This window comes from Daphnia pulex, chromosome 10 (genome assembly GCF_021134715.1).
Source record: "Daphnia pulex isolate KAP4 chromosome 10, ASM2113471v1".
Classification (NCBI taxonomy): domain Eukaryota; kingdom Metazoa; phylum Arthropoda; class Branchiopoda; order Diplostraca; family Daphniidae; genus Daphnia; species Daphnia pulex.
The window spans coordinates 2601834-2624522 of record NC_060026.1 but is presented as its reverse complement, the minus strand read 5'-3'; the positions used below and the strand labels follow the sequence as shown (position 1 = coordinate 2624522).

The window sequence follows — 22689 nt, the reverse complement described above, 5'->3', positions numbered from 1 at the left end:
GTCTCTCTAGCATAGGGGGGGACTCTATAAGAGCTAGAGGCTCCGCCCACCATCTTCTTCCCTTTCCTTTTTTTCTTTCCCATTCCCCTACTTTTCTGCCTTGCGTTATCATCCCCGCTCGTGTTTTGTTTTTTTGTTACCCTCCCTCCTGCCTACACACACACACACAAATATATAATATTTAACCACACGGGATATAATATGAATTTGTTATCATTCGGGTTAAATTATACCGGCGACAATTTTTCTACTAACAAAACGCCAAAATTTGAAAATCGACTTTTGATTAATGATTCGAAACATTTTTGGCAATTAATTGAATCATTTGTAAACTACCTTATATTAATTGGATTTTTTTGTGTTTCCACCGAGTCTGCATAGAAATAAATAAATTTAGACGCGCACACACATATAAACAAGTTATTTCTTGATAACTGACATGCGCTCTCACCGTCGAGTTCCAGACGAACGAGAGACAACAACAAAAATGTTTTTAAACAAAATAACCGGACCGGTGGAAAAAAAAAGTAGTCGACCTTGAACGCCATGGAAATAATATAATATAATAAAATAAAAAATAAAATAATTTTTTTGAAACCGAACAAAATTCTGTCGCACGTGGCGGGGCTGGCATTTCCCATGACCGGCCAACATCATCATTCCGTAACAAACACAATTAAGTAAAACAACAACTTTTATATATCATCCACATTCATACTGTTTATTCTTTTATTTGACGTTGACTTTTTTTTTACTAGATTTTGAATAGGGAAATTATTGGCACATTGAAATGATGAACAAAATATGGGGGAAAAACATTGAGAGAAACGCAAATGACACTTGGGTTTAAATTGTATTTATAATAATAATAAATAATAGCCTCGGGACAACAATAGGAGGGGGGGAATAGAGAAATGATGATGTTGTTTGTCGTCAATTTTTCTTGTTTTTCCCTTTTTAGTAAAAGTGGAAAAATGAAAAAAAAACTTTAACGGATTTCATCGGCGCAACAGGTGGCGCTAATCGATTCGTTCGCAGGCGTAGGTTGTTGTTGTTGTGTCGACTTCAAGTGATGGAACGACGACGACGACGTATGGCGAGCGGCTCTTTCAATCTCCGAGTCGCTCAAATCCGGATGAGGATTGTTTTTGGTCGGAAGCGTCTGCGATCTCGATCCGCCGTTGGCCAGCAATTCGCGCTCCTTGGAGTTACGCCACTTCATCCGACGATTCTGGAACCAGATTTTCACCTGGAATAATCAAAAACAACCCCAAAATAAAAATCCATCACTCAAATGAAAAATCGGATTAAGGAAGAATTAGACTCTCTCAATTTCCCAGATTGCGAAAGAGCAGGTTGGAAACCGGAGCTACGGGACAAATTGTCCCCCCGAGTGATGGGCAAATAGACGACATGACCCACATACGTCATGTGTGTATGTATATCCACCTGGGCCCAGGTAAACTATACTACGCAGTTGATTTCCCAGGTATAGGCGCAGCAAACAATAAACAAGAACCCCTCTTTCTATCTCGACATATTGCCAAATTCCCTCCCTCTAACAACCCACACACACTGGCCACCCCTCTCTCTCTTTCGCCTTAATGATGATGTCAATATTCCGTCCTGGATGCATCCGCAAGCTGTTGCGCAGTTGTTGTTGTTGTTGTGTGGGATTCTTATCATTTCCCCTAGTCACGGAGAAGAAGCTCATCAAGTTTTCACAAAGGTATTAAGAGAATCAAGTAATTCGAACTAAATAAAAGTAAAAATAGTCGAATCTCTTTTGATTTCTTGCACGCGCAATGTGTGCGCCCCCGGGCATAAAGGTGCGTGGAAATTGAATTCGTAAGTCGAACAAAATTAATCTGTAAATATTTCAACATTGACGTTTGTGAAGAAGAAGAAGAAAAATAATTAAATAGACAAGAGAAAATACAACGGCATGTTGTTCCGATGAATTGATTTGCTTCGACTAAGTTTCGACTTGTTCCAGGGAAAATGAAATTGTCTAGGGCGCCCTACATTTCACGTAACCCAAGGCGAGCAATGACACTAACCCAAACAACAAAATTCATATTTTATTTTTCGGTTACCGATCAACAGTCCGTGAAACCGCACCCGAGAATAAAAAATGGATTATCTACTACCGGTCATGCCTTCGATAACCGAAAAAATCGGCCTCAGGTGTGAATGATGAAAAAATGATTGAAAATATCGGCCGACAGGTGGCTAAAATAAATCAAACGGTTATTTATTTTTGGGAAAAATTGATCATCACTTTCACAAGACGCTCGTTAAGTAGAGCCGGCCACTTGGCATAGTACTATATAGAGATCGATAGTCGAGATATTGTCAAAGCCCCCCCACACACCCACCTATATATACCAAGTTCTGCTTAACTCGTGCATTAATGAATCGGGAACGAACGGCGCAGGAAAATGAGATTCCTCCTTTATTTTTTCTCTCTACCCAACGAATACACGCTCGCGAGCTCGTGTACAACCTATTCCGAAATGCTGTCAAATAAAGTTGGCGCCCCTAGTTGAAACTGTAGTAGCAGTAGTGGCCCCATTATGCAAAGTTTTCATCAAAAAAGATTGGCTTTAATTAACAACTTGTCTAGCGACTCTTGTGTCTCGGAAGAGTTTTCATCGAAGGGGACGAATGCGACACATTTCACGATATTTTGTCATATTACCTGACATTCGCGCCATTTAATTTTCAAATTTTTTTTTTTTAAACGAAAAAGGAAAAAAAAATTAATTACTTTTTTTTTCTGTTATTTTTACGAGAAAAGGAAATTTTAAAAAATGAGCAAAAATTCTTAATTTGGATAGTTGCACTCCCACGGATATTCACGCGGGCAGTTAATATTGTACAGTGGAGAGCAACGAATAAATAAAATGAGAAAAAAACGCCAAGGGCGCTGGTTGCGCAACTTCTGGCGTGTGTAGTGTAAAAAAAAACAAAACAACTGTAGTAGTAGTCGACTCTACACAGTCACGGACGAAACCGCACTAGTATCGCTGACGGCCGCCGACAACCTTGAACGTTATATTGCAAAGCTAGTGAACGCTGCGAAATGTCGTCACGATTTCTTCACCAAGTTGTTTTTGCGTCTTTTCTATAGTCTAGCCCTCCCGTCCCGTCTCTCCTCTACAAGGTTGACGTCAATGTCCGGACGATCGGCGAAGCAAAACTCTCTAGTAGTATAGTGGGGTTGGGAGGGGGGAGGGGGCCTTGGGGCGGCTTTGCAAAGGTGCAGGTGACGCGCCAGCCGACGCTAGTAGTCGGCAGCAGCAGTTATTGTCGTGTCGTGCGTGTTTTTTCCACGTTTTTTTTTTCTTTTCTATGCGCCATTCACGACGACGTCAATTGGATTCGATCGCCAAAAAAAAAGATGACGACATGAACGTCAATAAGTTACCCCACCCCACCACACCGACTGGCTAGTTGGCGGCGTCTGTGTCTGTCTGTGCGCCTTGTAAAAGTGTGTGTCAGAGGTTGGGGAGTACGCCGATGGAACATGGCAACTTTGTGTGTTGATTTATATAAGAGAGAAGAAGGAAAAAACAACATTTGCTTTGGCACATTTACTACGCCATGGCGCCATCTCTCGGCCAAAATTGTTCAAAATCATCTTTTATTTGATTCGAGATTTTTCGGGAACGTTCACGTCATTTCTCCCCCTATTCTCTCTCCCCCTTTTTGTTACGTTCCCCCCCCCCTACTACGCGCACCTATACAAAGTCACGTCATCTAAATTGATGCGACATTGTCGTGCTGGCTCGTTCGTTCGTGGGGGTTAACGGAATCAAACCAAATAAAACAAAAAAGAAAAATCGAGTCACGCGAAATTGACTGGGGCATCCCCTCTCAAACGTACGGGAATTGTTTTATTCCACCTTTACACGCCGAAAAGGAAGCGATATACGTGTATATATATGTATGGTGAATCAAATAGGAGAAGAGAAAAAGGGAAAACAAAAAAGTTGCGCCGAGTGGCCAATTATTCAGTCACGAGAGTCGGTCGAAAAAAATAAAAAAATCTTCCACCCCTCTTTTGTTTTTTTCTTCATGGATGGGCAGGTTGAACCGTTCACGCCATCGACTCATTTCTCCATCCCGAAAAAAAAGGGGAGAGAACAGGGTGATGACTATAGAGAGGGGGGGGGGGGGGAGATATCAACATAAACAGGAACTGGGGATGAAGGAAAAAATTCGAGGCGGATGACCTCACGTTTCGTTTCGACCGTGAAGGGGGAAAAACAAATTGTTTCACGTCCTGGTGTGACGCAATTTTTCGCCAAAATTCTCGAATTTCACAAATCAAGGCTGATGAAACGATGACCAAGCATTATAAGGCGAAATTGCCAAGTATAATGGTGATTCGTCATCCTTTTTCTCAAGCGAAACGAAATTTAAAATCTTAGAAGTTCTTAATTCGACCGCTAGGTGGCGCCACCGTATAGAAGGCCTAATTTCAAATTTAACGGTTATTTTTTTTTCTCACAAGCCACAAATAAAAAGGGGAGGACACACTTTCAGAAAAAAAAAAAAACCGCAGCGACTCTACAAGAAAGAAAAAAAAAACATTTTTACGATCTTGTTAACTCATTACAATCATTTTCTTATTTTTTTTTTCCTTCTCCGGTTTGTAGCTTTACAGCGCCTTAACCTCTTCTTTTGTCGTCGCATAGTTATTTTATAGCACCAAGAAAAAAAAACCAAAACTATTGCAAATAGACGGTGACATTGATGGCCCATAAAAACCGATTTTAAATGAAGTCATTTTCATTTTTTAAAAAATAAATAAAATTCCTCAACACGCTACGCTTGAAACAAATAACAAGTGACGATTGTAACAAATATCGAACGAAAATCGATAGACATTTTTGACGGCAATAAAAATCCATTTTTTAATATCAAACGAAGAGAGAGACAAGTGACGCGCATTGAACCACGTCGCCGTCAAATAAAATAATCTAATATGAACAAATACAAAATTCGTGAGCGCGCGCGTGAGAGAGAGCGTGCAGACGCAGCAGTTGCGCGATTCGAATTGCTCCCGCACAATCAGAGATGGCGCCTACTGAAAAACAGCTACACACACAACTGGCAAAACACCACGGGTGGGCCCCGAAGCTATTCCAGTCTCAGGAGCTCCTTGATGCAATCATCTTTCAAAAACTTTCACGAACAGGCGGCGTCGTGTGCCACCATCAACGTCTCTCCACCCACTCCTCCTACCGTGAACGCGCATATTTCCCCCTTTTTATATTTATTTCTCCTCCCACCCCATTTTTTTTTCGCAAGGCCCTGCTGTGCGCTGTGATTGAACGATTTTTTATTTATTTCCTACCCCCCACCTCCCCCTTTATTCCCCCCGTGATTTTTATATAAACACCACCCCCCCCACCACCACCACCCGAGAAAAGTGGAACTTGTCACATCCAGACACGGCGAATATTCCCGAGAGCCAACGGCGCGTGAATAGAGATCGAGTGAGGATATTATTATGATGATGATGATGATTATTATTATTACAGATGATGACGAGAGCGACTCGTGAAAAGCTTATTTCCCGGAAGAAGAAGAAGAAGATGGTCCTTCTTAAAAAGGGTTTGGCCGTTTGCCTTGTATCTCTTATATCTGACGCCACCGGCCGCCGTTTTATTCATTAGCTTTTTCTCCCAAAAGTGAGTCGAGAGATGGAATAAAAGGGGAGGCCTCTCTTTTCTATTTTTCATAAATAATAGCTCGGTCCAAAGAAGAAGAAGAAGAAGATGATATAGAGTAAAAGAACATGGCCTTTCCTTCCTTCCGCACTGCCAAAAAAGGTGACATCTGCCGACGACAGCTGATGGCGATTATTATAGACCCCCACCCGTTCACCCATCCAGCTCCTTTCTTGCGTACTTTGACTACTTTCCTCTCTCTCACTTCAAAGAAATGAAATTGCTCTTCGACCTCTCCTAGTAAAAACTCGTCTTCTTATTTTTACTTTTTTTTAGAACACGGCCGTCCAATAGAAGACATCAACCATTCATGCATCGAATGTTTTGATATGATCCGATTGGCTCGCTGTCCCGATACACAAACTCTCGGCAGACTGGGGCAAATCGACATAATGTCAATCGGAATTTATTTGTTTTTGTTTCAAACAAACAAATTTTGTTTTTCCTCCCCGACAGATCTAATCGCTGGCAGACTGAAGGAAAAATAATAAAAATAAAAAAAAAGCTCTCTCGTCCGTTATGTAATAAGCGAATGAAAAGCCAGCAGGCGTCGCGCTAGAGCGCGATATTCTTTCACGCTTGATGGCCGCCAATAAAGTGGCAACGTGACGGCACTCGTCGTCGTTGCCTCCATTGCAACTGTATTACGCCAGACTGCTGCTGCTGCTGCTCGTATATATCGCACCCTACCCTAGCCTGGGATAGTAGTAGGATGGCGAACAACACAAACCAATAATAAGATTTATATAATAATAATAATAATAATAACAAATCAAATGTATATAAATGTGCTGTGCTATACTCCCGATGTTGCCGCCGCTACCGCCGCTGCTGCCGGGGTAACAGCTTGAACCAAAGCAGACGCAACAGGGGCTTCTCCTGCTTCCTATTTCGATACAACCGACGCCGACGCGCTTTTCTTCGTGATATTTTTTGACAATTTCATTTTTTATTATTTTCTGGGTTTCGAAATAATAACCAAGGCTGATTACTTTTTAAAAAAAAATTAACAAACGAATTAAGGGTCGTTGTGTGTTACCGTGAAAAAATAAAAAATGAATTTGTTTTTTTTTTATCATCACCAGAAATTATCGCCAATTAACTCCTAGCGACGGTGAAGCCATTTGACGTCAATTGGATTGAAATGCAAATTTGTGTTTTTTTTCTCCCCCAATCAAATTAATGAAAAAATCATTGTGTGAGATATTATTAATGATTTCGGCATTGTTCCGGCTTCGTCTCATTCATATCGTCCCGGCAATTTCGGCTCGAATGATGCACCCCAAATACTCAATTCCCGCAGTACTAGCTCACGCAACGTCATACTACAATAATAATAATAATAATAATAATAATAATAATAATAGAAGTGGAGAGTAGGATGAAGATGAAGAAGAAGAAGAAGGAAAAAAAAAAGTAGACGGCAGCAGAAGCAGGCTGGCGGCTGGCTGGCACCAGCTGGGCCAGACATCTATCCACCTCCCCCTTTTGGGTCCGTCCGTCTCCGGACTTGTACCCTCCCCCTTTTTTTATATTATATAGGCCGACGTCGTTCGTCCTTTGACGACGACAAACGAAAAAAAAAAATGTGAAGAGGAAAAAAAGAAGAAAAATCTTGACTCACACCCCCATCATCAAATCACGTCACTGGCAGCACCGCGATGTTCCACCACCCCTTTCCCCCCCCCCCGTATTATGTATGCAGTATAATATAAAGAGATATATATTAAGACTCTGCTTCTGCTGCTGCTCCATCACAATATATATAGAAAAAGTATAGGCCGGAGAATGGGCCACGTTTTCTCGATCTCAAAAGACTTGGAGAGCGGCCCAGGCCTTTAAAATCATTAGCCAACGCAAACAAGAAAGGCGAAACTTATTGTGTCCCATTGTGGGGTGGGGGGGGGGGGGGGGAATTTCTAGCTGGACAATGCAATAAATGCAAACAAGACCCAAATAGAAAGAGAGGGGGTCGGGAGAGAAGGCGCTAATCAATTCGATGAAAAGGCCGGCGATTGACTACAAAGAAAATTGATTGAAAATCTTTTACCTGAGAATCTTTGAGTCCCAATTTCTCGGCTAATTTCTTGCGTTCCGGTTTGGAAATGTACTTTTGAATTTGAAAACGGCGTTCCAGTCCGCGGCGTTGCAGTTCGGAAAACACTGCCCGTCTCATCATTCCTTTAAGGAAAATTCTATTTAGTTTTTCAAATATTTTAGAGGGAGAAAAAAATTAATTTTACCTCGACGGGCTCTTGGACGATTGGTGGAGTTCATGTTTCCAGGGCCTGGACCTCCTCCGCCGTTGCCGGACACTCCAGACACGGCGGCCGCCAGGTTGATGACATTGAAATTGTAATAAGGTGACGAATGATTCAATCCCGAAGAAGATTGAGGGGGCGGTGGAGGAGGTGGTGGCGGTTGAGGTTGTTGTTGCTGCTGCTGCTGCTGTTGTGATTGTTGCTGAACCATCGATGGATTGTAAACCGGAAGGGAATTAGCCATATGACTAGTGACACAAGCAGCGGCTGCAGCGGCGGCCGCCGCTTGCAGCCACGGATAAGTCGATGAAGAAGTGGATGCCACCAAATTGGACGCGTGGTGGTGACGGGCTGATGTCACCACTGGATCACCACTCAATCCAGCCCGGATTTCTAGCCGATCTGTTTAGGAAAGAAAAAAATAAATTGTCAAAAATAAATAATAATTAATTCACCCTATTTATCGAATTCATTTTTCTCTCTCCCTCACACACATTTTCCAGGAGGGGATGAGTAACCCAATCCTATACAACAGAACCAATGGGGGTTAAGTGGCAATTTACACAAAAAAAGAAAAATCTTTTTTACATCCCTAAGTAAACACAGACTCGTCCATTCTCTCGTCTGTTTGCTCTCCTTCAACGTCCCTCCCCCAGGAGTACCCAAAATCGGATGATACACATGTGACATCCTCCGGCGTAGGAGTAACTCTAGTATGTGTATATACATATAATAAGCCTAATAAACTCGCATATAGACACCGTTTAGTGCCCCTCTTTCGGTCAAAACCAAACATTTTTCTTTCTCTTTTTTCCCCCCTTTTCTGTTGTTTGCTCAGCAGTTTCAGATTTCCCGCTCCTTTTTTTTTTCTCTTGCTCCAGGAGCCCACCCCATTCATTGGCTATCGGGAAAGATTTGTTTGCCGATGTGTCAACCCCGAAAAACAAATCAATCGCCACCCTAAATCGCCTAAATCTCGACAAAATGGAAACAATTAAGTCGTTTGGTACATATCGTCTTACTTGTACGATCCTCCCCCCTTTGTGTCTTAATTCATTCGATTATAATAATTAGAAAAATAAAAGGACTTTTTTAACGATTTCCAAAACAGATAGACTCAAGAGTCGCATGCACAAACGAGCTCATTAAAAAAGGGAGACTTTGTTGATGATGATGAAAATACATGCTAGCCATTTTTTTTCTGTCTCGTTTCAAGTCTGATTGTAACGAAGGAGAGAAAAACTTGCAATGAAAACTCGCTCGAAATTTTCACCTTTTTAGAAGGGGGAAAAAAGTTGGCGCCATAGCAACGAATGTGGTGATTAGCTCTCCTCGTTATGAAATTGATGAGCTACTCTCGACTCGTTAAAGACGGAAGGAGAAAAAATCAACTATGATCGAGTCGCTCAGCTTTTTATAAACGACTTTTCTCAAAAAATCCAGTTTATATAATACCTGAGTAGTTGGGCTTGTTGGCCGAATGAGCTGGCTGCTGCTGCTGCTGGATGAGCGGATGGAAATAGGAATGCAGATGATATACGGGATGAAATGTCGTGACATTTGGGGCCTTTGGGTCGCCAACCAACGACGACGAATGGTGGTGGTGAAGGTGGGGGATGTGGTGGTGATGAAACAGTTCCGTTTTCATGTCCAACGGCTGCGGCGACTCTTCCGGCCGGAGCAGAGGAGACGATCCATTGTCTATTGGTGACGGAGTCCGCGGCTGAATGTCCAGTCCCAAGATAGCGCTCACACCAAATTTCAAATAAGGTTTCATTATAGTCGGCTCGTGACGGTGGTGGTGGTGACGATCCGATGATCCGCTAATCGGATCGCAACTGACGGAATCTTCCGCCACTTGCTCCGGCTCTTCTTTCGTCACATCCAACATGACTAGGACAGGCCTGTAATATCACTTTCAATTTAAAAATACAAAAACCGCTACTTTTTTAACTTCTTAATTCAACGGCGGGAAATTTGAATTTTTTAAATTTAGCGCTTTGGAAAAATGAATAGAAAATGACAAATTTCACTCGATCACAGATTGCAAAATTGACACACAGAGCACACACGCTGGCGGATATACATGTGTACACTCTAACCTTGCCGGATAAGATCTAGGCCCAGTCGAGTCCATATCTATCAACTATATATCTATCATAAAAGTTTCGGGTGGGGAGAGAGAAAGAAAGGTGGGTGGGTGAGGGGAGTGATTTGTTATTCAAGAGAGAAAAAGGAGGAGCTCTCCTGAGTGTGCACACACACAGCATCACAAGAGCAGAGACTGCGAGGGCGGGGCCAAAGTTACCCCCGATCCTTATGTGTGTGTGTGTGCGGAATAAAACACGGTCCAAGTGAGCAGCAGCAGCCGGCAGCCGTAAATATCGTCGTCTGGATATTTATAGCAAATTCATCCGTCGTCGTCGTGTTCCCATAGACGAAAATAAAAAAATAAAAAAGATTATTCAATCGCAATGAAAATAAAAACAACTTTTGAGTACAAACCGTTTCGAGAGCAACTTCAAAGTTCATAATCCTTCAAAGCATCCGCCAATCCCTGTACAGTAGTAAAAAGAAATGGCGGTTAAAATTTTGAAAATGTGAAAAATATACAAACCGGACTGGTGGATGACAGGAGACATCCAATCAAATTGTTTGAAATGCAATTATAATAGTATATTGGCACCGATTCACACATGTTCATGTTTCAATAAGACACTTGATGATTTCGCGAGTCGGATTAAGGCAAATTGGGCAAGTGGAATGGATAGGTGAAATAAATTCAGGTCATTTAACGCGTCGAGAAAATTCGGAGGGTTTGAAACATTTTTGAAAACGGCGCGTCATTCAAAATGAGAAAAACAGGAGTTCACGAAATGCCTCGGGATTTCAAGGGATAACATAACATGGCGATGGGTACCGTATCGAAGGATCAGCAGAGGAAAAAGACCAAAAAGTTTAAACAAAAAACACGAAAGAAAAGATTAGCAGGAACGGAGGGAATGTTTATGCGGATGTCGACTCGATTGAAATTTAAAAAAAAAATTAATATAATGCTCGTTGATAAAGTGAACTTACAGAGGGGAGGCGGATATACTTAGCCAATGAATGGGCTGGGTAGAAAAAAAATAGGTTATTTAGATAGATCATCATTTTCTTCTTCCTTTTGTTTGTCTGCAACATACACACACACACACACAAGTCGTCAGCCATTTGGGAGGCCTTCCGTACCACGTCTCGGTGGGGGGGATTTGATAAAAGGGGGTATTTCAAACTGGAACCAGTTCTTTAAAGTTTCTCATTCGAATCTGCATAAAAGAAGAATAATAATCATCAGATCATTTGTGTTGAATCAAAACAAACAAACAAACGCAAATCGTAAATCAAAGGGCATTAGACCACCCCTGGATAGAAAATAGGGATCCCCGCCAATGAAAAGGATCGTACACAGACATTTTGGCGCATCTGCAGTGTGTGTCTCCCCCCTCCCTTTCTGTATAGACAAAAGCCTATTTCACGCGTTCAAATCTCTTTTCCTCTATAAAGAAGCGGTTGGTTCTTCCCTCCCTTTATTTTTCTCTCTCTCTCTCAAAGGGACGACAAATCAAAACGCCAACAACCGAAAAAAAAATAAAGGGGGGACATCCCCCCGGTTCCACCGCAAGAGTTAAACAAAAGGAAACTAAAAAAAATAACGACAGACACGCGCTTTGACGTTTGTAAAGGTCTGTTACACGCTCTGTCACCCTGTTTGTTGTATTGACTAGCCGGTAAGAAGTTGATTCCAAAGAAATCTAAAATAAATAAAAATGTAGGGAAAACGAAATAATAATAAAGGCCGTTTTTTGTGTATGTTGGGATAAAAATAAAAAAATAATAAAGTACCGTCATGTTGGGCGACACAAAACACGAGTCAGACACATTACCAAGAGGATTAGCCTTTTTTATTCCATCCCTAGATTATTTTCTGCTTTTTTTTATTGGAAATTGGGCGTATTGTGATCGTCCATTATATCAAACGAGCTGTGAAAGTTGGATCGGAAAAATGGTGCCGAAAACACCCTTTTCTCCTCAAAAAAAGGAAAGAAAAAAATTACTAGAGGGTGGAAACGGTTGGGAAAATAGCGATCATTTCCATTTTCCATAATAATAATAACAACCCCCACCCATTTTTTTTCTTGAAAAAAAAAACTGATTTTTACGAAAAGGGGGTGAGGGGTAGGCGGGATTAAGCCTGTTATTCTAATAAAAAACAAGAACGGGGTAAAAAAAAGAAAATGACCATTACATTAACTGTAACTTTTTTTCCTTTCATACACAACTGGTTATGAAAAATATGCTACCGGTTAGTTGGTCCATTAAACAAGCCAATCATGTTTGAGGAAACAGCTGTCAAATCGATTTCTCTTATTATCTCAATAAAACTACTTTAATGTAATATAAATTGTTACAATAAAATTCAATAACTACAAAAAAGTTTGAATTTTTAAGTCGATGGGTAACGCCATCTAACGGAAGATGAACCCATTCCGTTACACAAGCGAAAAAAGAATTAAAAAATAGAAATGCGGCGATTTAAAGCCGTGGGAAAAGGAAGATGTTAACACGGAACATTCAAAACAAAAAAAGGAAACGGTAAAAACAAAGAAAGTCACCCGAGAAAAAAAAAAAACTAAAAAACAACTCGCCCAGGCGCCTACAAAACTTTGATGCGCGTCACGACGTCGTTGGAACGATCCAGGTCGCCGCCCTTGAGCCGCCACCTCCTTCCCCCCCCCCCCCACTTCCTCATCATCATATCACGCAAGAACAAAAGAAAATGAGTCAAAATTGAGGGCGAGCGCAATTCGGATCAGATGAAATTGAAGACGGTATTGCGCCGCAAACCCAGGAATTTCAAACATTCACGGCGTCATTCAACTCGATTTGAAACAATCGTCAAAAAATTAGAAAGTACTACCCCACAGAGTACCTTCTCCGTCTCCATTACGAGCAACTATCACAACTGCCAAGATGATATCGGATATGTCATTCAAACCAGAGATTCCCAGACCAAATCAGACCCGGGAATGTTCACACATCAAAGCAGAGCGGCCTACATTCGAGATTGCTTTCAAAACAACTTTTTCGACGTCATGCTTTTATGAATAACAATCAAAACTTTAGATTTATTTACCTGCACGTCCGTTCCACCCCCAGAAGAAAAAAAATAGCTATTCAGACATTTGCAAGACTCCGGCTCCTAGTCCGAAACCATAGCCTTTAGGTCCAAATTGTTTGCCATAACAGCCTGAAATAAAACATTTCAAAAGTTATTATTACATTTCATTTTTTTTAAAAAAAGGAGGGAAATACTTTTGCAGTAAATTTCGCCTTCGCGTTCACACAGCGACGTCGATTCGAGTCGCTTGTTGCACGACAGGCAGGTAAAGCAACTCTTGTGCCAACAGGAACCTCCGCCCATCATTTTCTCCGCCATAAAAACCACTTTGCCTGTAAAATAAACAAGTGATAAATGAGGTTTTTTTTTCTCTTGACTAATGTTATTTTCAGACACAAGTACCGCATCGGCGACAGTCGATCCTCGAGCCGAATTTGCTGTATCCGTTTCCGTTCGTCTTTTTGACGTTGACTCCTCCATTGGCTAGAAGTGGGGCTACGTGAGCTTGTGCCAATTGCGGGATATTCGATGTTGGGGGTCCGTTCTGTCAAGGGTCCGCATCCGTGATTCATCATATTTTCGAGTGGACACGTCCCATGATTCATGGAAAGGAAAATAAAACCCAAAAATGGTTTTAAGGAAAAAATAAAAGAGACAATATAAATATTGGTACAATGTATCCGGTTCCGTCGTCCATGGATAGGACTCCAGCTCCACCGCCGCCGTAACCGTAACCTTTGGGTCCAAATTTCTTGCCGTAACAGGACCTGCAGAAGAGCTCGTCGTCGTGCTCGGTCGCGTTCGTGCTGTCCAACATCTTTTTGCAGTTGGCTGCATTGTCGTTGTTGTACATGTCACAAACACAAAAAAAGAATAACCGTTAAAACAACACAGAAAAATGGAATTTTCGGGGAAATCAGAAATAAAAACATGTCTGTAATGTTTACCGCAAGCGAAGCACATCTTGTGGAACGATTTGCCCAAAGCCATTTTCTCCTCGGCAAAGTAAACATTCTTTTGGCAACGAGGGCAAATTCCGGGCATCTTGGCTGGCAGAAAAAAAATCAACTTTTTAAATAAACAAATGGCAGTCCGACTCGGATTCCTGAAAAAAGAAAAACACAAAATGATTGTCATTCAAGATGCAGAGTGGCCGCTATTTCATCGTTAAGATGATAAACATGTGCATATCTCGCGTACAGACATCCGGGACTAGCAAACATTTCACAGACCAACTAACAATAATAAACAAAACTTTTTTTTTGTTACCAAACACACAGAGGCCTCGCCCTTCCATTCAGGGCAGAAATAATAAAAATTCACAACATCCTTCCATCGGAAATACAATGAGCTAATTGTCCTTCAGAATTGAAAACCCATCGAAATGGAGGGAGACAAGAACTGCATATGGAATAGATGGAGAACCTTGATCAAAACAACACAGACCCACCAACGTGAAACGGCATTTCGGGTGAAGGTAACCGGTAATGAGATCAAACAGCGTGACCCGAGATTTCCCGTCACGACATTCAATTGGATTACACGAGACCTGTATGGTGGGTTGTTTGGCAAAAGTCTTACTCAACAATCCGACAACCAATTCTACTTCTGTTTTCACGTTTTTTCTACATCACACACACGCGGTGTGTCGAAAAGTACCGAATATATACTACATATCTCTCTAATCAGTGGTTTACCATCTTTTTCCCACACAAAAACCACTGGGCGAAGAAGTTGACAACTCTAGCAGACGCTCGTCACGTGACCAAAATACAACACGAGGCAAAATTCCTCTTTTCAAACGTCCAACACATTATTATTTCCAATTCGAATTCATTTTAATTTAATTTCTGAGAGAAAAATTCTATCAAGAAATGGACGACAGCAGACGACCACTTGTTGGCGCCACCTCAAAGAATTTTTCAACCCCCATCCCCCTTAATGAAAATTTGTCTCTGACTGGATAGAAAAGAAAATGTGGGAAAACAGAAATAGTACAGTACCTTATTTTTCCTTTCCGATTTTTCTAGATGCAAAACGTCGGTTTTCTTCTTCTCTATAATAACGGTGGTGGAAAAAATAGAGTCACGAGTTGTTCGTTTCGCTTCGCTCGAGTGTTTGTCGACCCACAGAGACGCAAAAGTTAAGACCATGCGGCCGAGTTGATGTGCAGTGTGTGAGGGGGAGAGGCCTCAAGGGCAAACGACGACAGCGCCGCCCTGGTGGAATCTCTTAAACTGTGACGGAAAAACTTCTCGACTGAGACCGTCGGTACTAGAAAAATAAAAAAACCCCAAGAAAAATTCAAATGAAAAACTAGTCGACAGTGAAGGAAGAAGAAGAAGTCGGGAGGGCTTATAACAAAGAGAATAGTATATACGATTCGACGATAGCGTGATGTGCACACGGCATTGTTTAGTTCCCCAACCGGCCGTCATCTTGCAATCGACGTTGTGTGTGCGTGTCGAATTGGGAGATCTTGAAATACGATACGGCCATTTTTTCGACTGTCCTTTTTTTTTCTTATTCTTTTCTTTCCACCCCAGCTGATATTCCTGTTGGATTGTTTTCGTAATGGAAACGGCTGTGTCTCTCGAGAGGGGGGCTGTCGAGACGAATTAAAAAACGAAATGATACGGCACACTGGTGACGTCACTAGCTCACGTTTGACACGGTCGGAAATCCGATAAAAAGTATGTGTGTTGTTTTCGGGGGGATGGAAAGACATAATGTCCCGAGTCTTTTGCCACAGTTCGTTCAGAAACCTTCTTTCGTAATGTAAATCTCTTGCTGCTCTTATACCGGTGCTAGTATGTATATATAAGTCTCGTCTTCCACCACGGTAAAGCTTCTCTCAATCGATAAATTTGCATATGACAGCGTGGTTGGCTGTCTGCAACTAGGCTTTGAAATTCGAATTCCTCGGATTGGATTTCGGTAATGTAATAAAACACGGAGCGAAACGAATAGCAAGAGAGAGGAATTTTGAGTCTTTATTGATATCTATGACATCGGTTCAATGTGATTTTGGGTTTCCCTTTTTTTTGTGCCCATTTGAAAAATATTTTTCCGATGCGGATGGCGATAACAGTTGAAACGCCAGCCGCCAGATGGCGAACGTTGAACTGTCAAACGTCCCAATAGACCCCCCGCGCCATTGTCTCGATGGGCAAAAATTCCGATTTTGGATTTTGAACAAACCGGAAAGCTTCACGAAACCAACTATTATAAACGACGACATACCTGTACAGTGTGACGATTGAATCTTTTTTGTTTCTTAAAAAAGAATCCCGTCTGAAATCAAAAAGAAAAACGGGATTACACACACGCAGATTGAACGGGAAAATAAAAAGGTATAATCGGTTGACCGAGACGTGCCTGAACTCCTCGCAACAATTTTTACGATACGTTCACACAAAGAAACTGTCCATTGTTGTAGGGATGAAAAAAAAATGACATTTGACACCTGGACAATAACAAGTGTCCGAGTGCAATTACACCACCTGGAAATAAGACTAAACATTCCGACAGATGATTTTTCAGTTTGGGTATTTCGTAGATTTTTACAATGCAGCCCAGTCAAATTTTGTAAAAGTAAAAAAAAATTAACCGTTGGAAACGGTTAGAAATAATTCAGTCAACCCTGAAGTTTTTATTTTATTTTATAAATATAATTCGCAAAATAAAAAATTCAAGTCAAGAATAGAAGGGCGATGTCTTATAGCTTGAAGAAAGTGTTATTGTGCTGTGTGTATTTTTCCGTCGTCTTTTGTCGAAGCACTTGGAGCGTGGCCAAACCGAAGTTGCTCTTGCACAACGTCTCGCCATTGCTGATGGATGCTCTTTTATTCGAATGCTCCGGAGCGTTTAGAAAATAAAAGGCTCTTAAACAAAAATAACCCACCAAAAAATAAATCTTCCATTTTTATTATTTTTCTTTTTTAATTTGATAGAAAAAGAAAATATATTATTCCCAAGGACGACATTTTTTAATGTGTTTGATCGGAATGTATTTTTATTTTGTCGTCTAACGCTAAATTATTAAAAGAAGTGGTGGTCGTGATGACCGGTGCTCATCATCATTAACACACATCTGTTGAAATAATATATGTTTGGTTTGAAGCTGTGGGAGTATAATAGTACCAACCGTGTAGACATTTTAGTATTATATTAATACTTTTTCTTGTTTTTTAACATTAGTCGACTAGAAATAAAGAGTCAAAAAGAAGAAGAAGAAGCCAAAAGAAAAAAAAACGAACGATAACGACTTCTTCGTGACTACTTAGTCTCTTTGAAAGGAACTTGTTTTTCTTTCTCGAATAATTTCAACTTTTCTGCTTTTTTATTTTTTGCTGCTTTTTTCAATGAGACAAACCGAGACAGAGCGTTCCGTGTACACACATTTAAACTCAACTGCCAACATACATATCAAAAAGCCAGTTCGGTAGTTAGTTAGTTAGTAAAATAGGTCTTACAGTTTGAAACTCTATCTAGTTTGACAACTCTGTCTGTCTGCTTTCCCGCAACTGGAATTATTCGAATCAAAACATTTTTTCACTTGTTTTTGTTTTTTTTCACGCAGAAAAAAAATAATCAAATGTTTTCTAAATGGATCTAGATATTAAAAATTATAAAAAAAAATTTACCATTTTAATTTGAGGAAATAAAAAAATATCGCGGAATAAATATATAATCCGATTGGAGTGGGAAAAAAAGATAAATTTCCTTTTAAAAAAATAAAAATAAAAATAAAATCAATGAAAAGGAATTTGTGTTATATTATACTACCTGTATATGTATTCTTTCTTTTTTTCTTAATATTTTTAAGCTTCCCAGTTGGGATCAATGTCACGTATACGTGCTGGCCGGGTATAGTAAAGTAGTTCTCTATTATACATGTGTGTCGTCCAGTTTTTTTAAAAGGAGAAATTTTATACACCCCAGCTGTGTGTGTGCGACCCGAGAAAATAAATCCATGCCAGTCAAACACACACTGGGGGTGAAGTGTGTCTCTCTATTTAAATGCCTTTTTAACAAAGCTGAGCAGCGCAGAGAACTTTATATATTATTCTAGTTTTATTTCTATAACCCCCTCCCCAGAATAAAGAAAATGTTCGAGCTTCTTCTTCTTCTCCCTTTTGGCCACTTAGTAACTATCCAAAAAGGACGACGTTCCAGAGGTCTCCATTACAATGGCACGAAACTTTAATCCCATTATGAAAGAGAGAAAAAAAAACAGGAACATGTAGCCACTCTCTCTCTCGGGTCGATATTTTATAGGTAAATGTATATACCAGGAAATCAGAAAACCCCCTTGAAAATAAAATAAAATTTCTCTCTTGTAGTAGTTTAGAAGAATGTTTCGCTAAATGGTTCAAAAGAATTATAAAAGTGAAGAAGAAGAAATTTTCCCACTCTGACTAAATTCAAATCGGTCAACTGGAACAACACCATCCCTTGTATTTATTTATTTATTTTTCTTTTTGGGAATTGTCAGTTTTTGTGGTGAGAGCTTCGATAAGGACAAGAAAATTCGTCAGAAATAAATTTAAAAGGAAGAGTCGTGACTGTTCGTTTTTCTCTTCTTCCATCGGCAGCAGCAGCACCTGAAGAAGTCGACTTGTAGACATTAAAGAAATGTTATTCAATAGACTACTCTAGCTCGTCGACACACAGAGAGAGTCGTTTAGACGCATACGCACTGTGTTGTGAAGCGCAGCAGTTCAACCAACTTTTTTTCAAAGCTAAAAGGTCCAAAAGGTTTTCAACACACAAAAGGAAAAGCAAAATAAGAATAAAAATCGTGATTTTTTCTTTTTTTCTCCCGATCTATTTTGAACGAAGGTCTTCTCTTGAACAGCAACAACAAAAAAGAAGCTTCGACGGAGGGGATATCCATCAGCTGTAAATAATCCATATTATCGACGGTGGTGCGGGTTCGCTAGGTATTTAGTTTATTACACCGTCCACAGACCGGCAGGAGCGGGCCGAAAAAAAAAAAAGTATTTAGGATTTCCAACAGAAAAAAGTATAACCAGTCGCTTTCGTTCGTCCGTTCACTTTGGTGGCGAATGAACACAACAGACTGTATAATATCTCTTTTCGGTTTGAATTGAATGTTTTAAAAAAAGGGAAATAATATTTCAAATATAAACAGTTTGGTGACCAACAAATCAAAAGTTCGTTCGGGAGAATATACAAAATGTGGACGTTTATCCACAGCAGCGTCCGTCTTCTGCAGCCCAACAAGAAGAAAAGGTGAGTGAACTCGTACGAAATAAAATAAAATAAAAATAATTTTAAAAAATCATAGGGAAAAAACGGAAGCGTCGCGTGGGTTTTTATATGTGAGATCATCATCATCGAAATGGCGTGTGTGTGCGAGATTCGACAAAAGGTCAAGTGCGTGATAGTCCGATCGAAAGGAGAAAAATAGATATAAAATAATCCATTCGATTCTTATATTTTTCTCGGCTGGTATATATAAAGGCGCGTTTATGACGCCGGCGGCGTGAATCGTGTGTGTGTGTGTGCGCACACATTAAAAAAAATAGCGACGATGAAAACAGCGTCGTTTGTATTTATTTTCAGGTGCGCTTATATAAAATCTTTAAAAAAAATAATAATGGATTTATTATTTAGAAATATGCGCCGCATTGTCGTCAGTCCGAAATAGAGTCATCCCCCCCCCCGACATCTTTTAATAATAATGACCGTCATTAGATGACACAGACACGCTAATAACAGCAGCAGCAGCCGACTGAATTATTTATTTTGTCCAATTTTTTTGAATACGTTTGAATGAAGACATTTTTTTCGGGGGGGTTTTCAAAATTGCCGCCATTAATAATGACGCACTTTGACACACGCACATTAAAAATTCCAGATGATACCAAAAACCTTGAATTTTAAAATTTTAATTTTTTCGGTGAGAGTGGGGAGGACCCGTTTCTTTATTTTTCAACGTCGATTTGATTTCGATAAATAAAAAGAATATTTAGACACCGTCAAGCGTCCATTATGTTTTTAGGTCGATGACACGATCAACAGGAAAAATAAAATCAAAAAGAGAATCTCGTCTTTTTTTTAAATTTTTTGTTTTGTCAAATTTTTGGGTTGCTGTTTAGAGTGCCATTGTTTCCCCCTTCTTACCTGTCAAGGGGGGTAGTGATCCCAACAACAACAACAACAAAGAAGAAAAGACACTTTTTACTTTTCGTGGAAAAAGACGACGCGATTTGATTATTTCACATTTCTCCGGTTCAATAAATTTCGACTGTGTATAGACTCTTTTTTCGTGATGGTTCGTGATTTCCCCACCGTGAGAGATCGATGGTCATATTTTTATCGGCCATATCTTCTGCTGGCGCTAGCTGGTTGGTTCCTTTCGGGAGGCCAACACACGAAGAGATCGTGAACGTGTTCAACCCCGCGCGATAAAAATGAAAAGAAGAAGAAGAGAGAAAGTAAAAGCCCGCGCGGACATTCAAATTTTTTGTCGTGAACTTTTTCGTGAACCGCGTTCATAATAGAAAGCTGTGCTGCTGCAGATGGCGGAGGTCGACTCATTTTTTTACTTTTGGTTTTATTTTATTTTTTTTCATTTCACGAAAAAAAAGGGGAACCCCAATTTGGGGTGTGTCGTCGTGTTGCTTAGATACTTTCACGCGGGCAATTTCCCCCCGCCGAGTTTTTGAGCGTTTGATATCGGCCGTGATCCTTCGTCGTCGTCGGTCGAGAATTCGGCAAAGAGAAAGTGACGACGACGATATGATGGTGATCGAGTCGAGATGTAATAATCATTTCGAATCTAACGCGTAGGCGCCCTTTTTGTTTTGCTTTCAACCGGATGGCTAAGATTTTGTCTTCTCGTTTGTCTTATTATATCCAACCAAATTTCCCGCCCATTTAAAAAATTCGAAATTTTCCCGCCCATTTAAATTTGAAATTCCCGCCCGTTTTTTTAAATTAAATTATACGAATAAAATTTCGAATTTGATAATTAAATTTTGTGGGTTGGTTGGTTGGGTTCGATGAAATGGAAATAATGAGACACACGGCCAACAATGTTGTTGTTATTTCGTATTTCATGTTTTGTTGTTGATAAAAAGGTAAAAGGGGGGGGGGGGGTTAAAAAAAACAATTGGATCAGAAAGTTGGTTCGTCAGAGTTTGAAGGGGGGGATAACAACAGGAGGACAAGAGACACCCGAAGCCCCTCACACACAAAGTTTGTTGTAAAAATTATTCAGGCGTGTATACGTGAAAAAATAAACTTCTTTTACATCACACGAAAAGAAGAAAAACAAAATTAGTCCCGAAATAAATTTCAGTGTGCGCCGCAATTGATTCTAATTATGTTACGCAAATATAGATCGATCGAGCTGCAAGTATAAGAAAGCTAGGTCGCGAACTTTCTTATACATCTTTTGCCGCCTCTCACGATATTTATTTATATTATTTTTTTATTATTGGCCGAGAGTTGTAAATCCCGAAAAAAGAGACTGGGAGGAATCCCTTTTTTTCTTTTTTGGACGCTGTTGTGTGTTGTATAATATAATCAAAAGAAATTAAATACATTTTCTCGGTGGAATGCAGCGCGCGAACGCCCCGTGGTGGATTTCTTGTTTAAAAAAAAATAAAATAAAAAGTCGTGAGTCGCTAGACGGTCGATCACGGCCGGATTTATGTCCAACAAGATATGGGGAAACGGTATTTTGTTTTGTTTTATTTGATTTTTATTGAAAAAAGAAACAGTTATACATTTTTTTTCAAATCTTTAAAAACAAGAAATTAAATTACAATTAATAAAAATCACGGCGGCGATCATCGCCAGATCGGGAGAATAGAGAAATTTTTTGGCTATTGTAAAAATCGACTGGATGATAAACGATGTGTGTCATAAGTCTTATGGAAGCTCGTTATCTCTCCTCTTAAGACGATCGAATTTTCTCCCAATCAGCGCGATCTCTCCCCATAACAGCTGCTGCTGCCAAAAAAAAAAATCAAATAAAACTTTACTCACGAGCGGCTTCCTGATAAATACCAGCGAGATGATGATCAACCCGTTAGCCGTTATGCAGATGAGCTTTCTGTGTGCATCTACTTTATTATTATTGCAGTATCACGGAGTAGACGAGCTAGAAAAAAAACTAAATGACTAGAAAATCAAACTATAACAAAATGGGCAAGAATATTATTATTGGCCGGGATCGTTCAGACAAAATTTGCTTATATTCAAATGAGATGGAAGAGGGCGAAAAATAAAATTTCTTTAAGATATTCTAAATATTTTTTCTTTATATTATAGCGACGAAAGAAAAGAAAAAACAAAATGTTGTAGACTGTGAGAGAGCTAAAGAACAACGTCCATAAACAGTTGGAGAAAAAAGAGCGTGGAGGGACAGAATGATTGTGTCTCACGGTCTCTCCGGAGTCCTGGCATTATATAAACTAGCCGATAATTGACTCGACTCTTTTTTCTTTTTTTCTTTCTCTTTTCCACAAACAAAATTGAGGAAATCCAA

The 22689-nt window shown here is 40.0% G+C and overlaps 3 protein-coding genes across 4 annotated transcripts in view; 1 reads left to right on the top strand and 2 right to left on the bottom strand.

Moving 5' to 3' along the window:
* Positions 1 to 715: 715 nt before the first annotated feature.
* LOC124205166 (homeobox protein DBX1-B-like) lies at positions 716 to 10619 on the bottom strand. Its single transcript, XM_046602528.1, has 5 exons — positions 10508 to 10619; positions 9458 to 10393; positions 7985 to 8404; positions 7792 to 7922; positions 716 to 1249 (listed from the first exon to the last, which is right to left on the bottom strand). Exons 2-5 carry the CDS (start codon positions 9891 to 9893, stop codon positions 989 to 991), a joined length of 1248 nt encoding a protein of 415 aa, XP_046458484.1. The 5' UTR covers positions 9894 to 10393; positions 10508 to 10619; the 3' UTR covers positions 716 to 988.
* Positions 10620 to 10663: 44 nt separating this feature from the next.
* LOC124205167 (cysteine and glycine-rich protein 1-like) lies at positions 10664 to 15505 on the bottom strand. 2 transcript variants are annotated; one of them, XM_046602529.1, is made up of 7 exons: positions 15167 to 15505; positions 14111 to 14268; positions 13837 to 13994; positions 13566 to 13707; positions 13358 to 13495; positions 13179 to 13292; positions 10664 to 11310 (listed from the first exon to the last, which is right to left on the bottom strand). In XM_046602529.1, the coding sequence occupies exons 2-6, from the start codon at positions 14205 to 14207 to the stop codon at positions 13216 to 13218; spliced, it is 612 nt and encodes a 203-aa protein (XP_046458485.1). In that variant the 5' UTR covers positions 14208 to 14268; positions 15167 to 15505; the 3' UTR covers positions 10664 to 11310; positions 13179 to 13215. The 2 variants fall into 2 exon arrangements, with proteins under 2 accessions (XP_046458485.1, XP_046458486.1); XM_046602530.1 differs by lacking the exon at positions 15167 to 15505 and adding an exon at positions 14433 to 14897.
* A 3845-nt stretch (positions 15506 to 19350) lies between these two features.
* The window catches only part of LOC124205118 (serine/arginine repetitive matrix protein 2-like), a 35623-nt gene continuing 32284 nt past the window's right edge, over positions 19351 to 22689 (top strand). Inside the window, exon 1 of the mRNA XM_046602474.1 lies at positions 19351 to 19421. Within this exon, the coding sequence (XP_046458430.1) occupies positions 19366 to 19421 (56 nt within the window). The 5' untranslated portion in view covers positions 19351 to 19365. The remainder of the gene's footprint in view (positions 19422 to 22689) is intronic.